Source organism: Lotus japonicus, chromosome 5 (genome assembly GCF_012489685.1).
Source record: "Lotus japonicus ecotype B-129 chromosome 5, LjGifu_v1.2".
NCBI lineage: Eukaryota > Viridiplantae > Streptophyta > Magnoliopsida > Fabales > Fabaceae > Lotus > Lotus japonicus.
In genome coordinates, this window is record NC_080045.1 from 17,406,988 (window position 1) to 17,408,002 (window position 1,015).

The window sequence follows — 1,015 nt, forward strand, 5'->3', positions numbered from 1 at the left end:
TCAGACCTTTTGGAGAACGAGAACAGATCTAACAGTTATGTCATTCGCAAATTCACTGTGAGTAAAGGCCTTGCGGTGGATGCTAGCATCAACAGCACCCGTGGGGTCCTAAATTTTTGAAATCGTTTGAGAAGTAAATAAGAACGGTTAGTCAAGGGGGACCAAAAACAAGGCCTTACAAAAGCAAGGACAAGACATACCTTGAGGGTAACTTTCGCATCTCCAAACCCATTGGGAGTGCAAGATTTGATAACAACAACAACATTCTCCACCCTCTCAACGTTCGCTGTCAGAGAGCCCAGCGGAGTGGCTATTCCCCACTCTTGCAGGGCTGATAGCCAAGCATGTGAGTTGAAATCAGGATCGGTTTCGGTTGATCCATGATCTAGCACACGCCTCACGATTTCCTGGGTCGGAATGAGTGGTGTGTTAGGGGTGGATCTACGGGCATACATGGCAGCCTGGATGGCGCCAGCCGGGCCAGGAATGAGAGGACGAGAGCTGCCAGAGTTGTTGCTTTGACCTTTGCAATGGCGGAGGAATGGATTTGGGTCTTGTTCCATTGTGTAGAATGAGGAGTAAGAAGAAGAGGCAAGACACAATAGACAGGAAGATGAGGAATGAAGAGTAAGAAGAAGAGGCAAGACACAACAGATATTTATAGCTCAGGAGTGCGGTCAAAACATTTAAGGTGTACTGGTGGATGGTAGAAGAGTGGTTGGGGCTGGTGGTTGAGAGTAATGTCAGGGTTGGTGGTGGAGGGTAATGAAAATGAAAATGACAAGAGTACATCAAATTAACATTACCAAAAGTACATCAAATTAACATTACCAAAAGTACACGCATGAACCTGCCAATCTACGATGATGTCTAGATTTTCATCATTAACAACAACCTGTGATAAGGGCCACATTATACCAAATTACAGAGAGTTTACAAATTAATATTACACAATACAAGAACATTCAATCTGTGGTGATGTCCACATAGTCCGCATGACCACTAAAAGCACCAA

General features: G+C 44.5%; 1 protein-coding gene across 1 annotated transcript; it reads right to left on the bottom strand.

Annotated features, from left to right (window-relative positions):
• LOC130719198 (uncharacterized) lies at window positions 1-1,015 on the bottom strand. Its single transcript, XM_057569833.1, has 2 exons — window positions 201-1,015; window positions 1-108 (listed from the first exon to the last, which is right to left on the bottom strand). The coding sequence occupies exons 1-2, from the start codon at window positions 561-563 to the stop codon at window positions 1-3; spliced, it is 471 nt and encodes a 156-aa protein (XP_057425816.1). The 5' UTR covers window positions 564-1,015.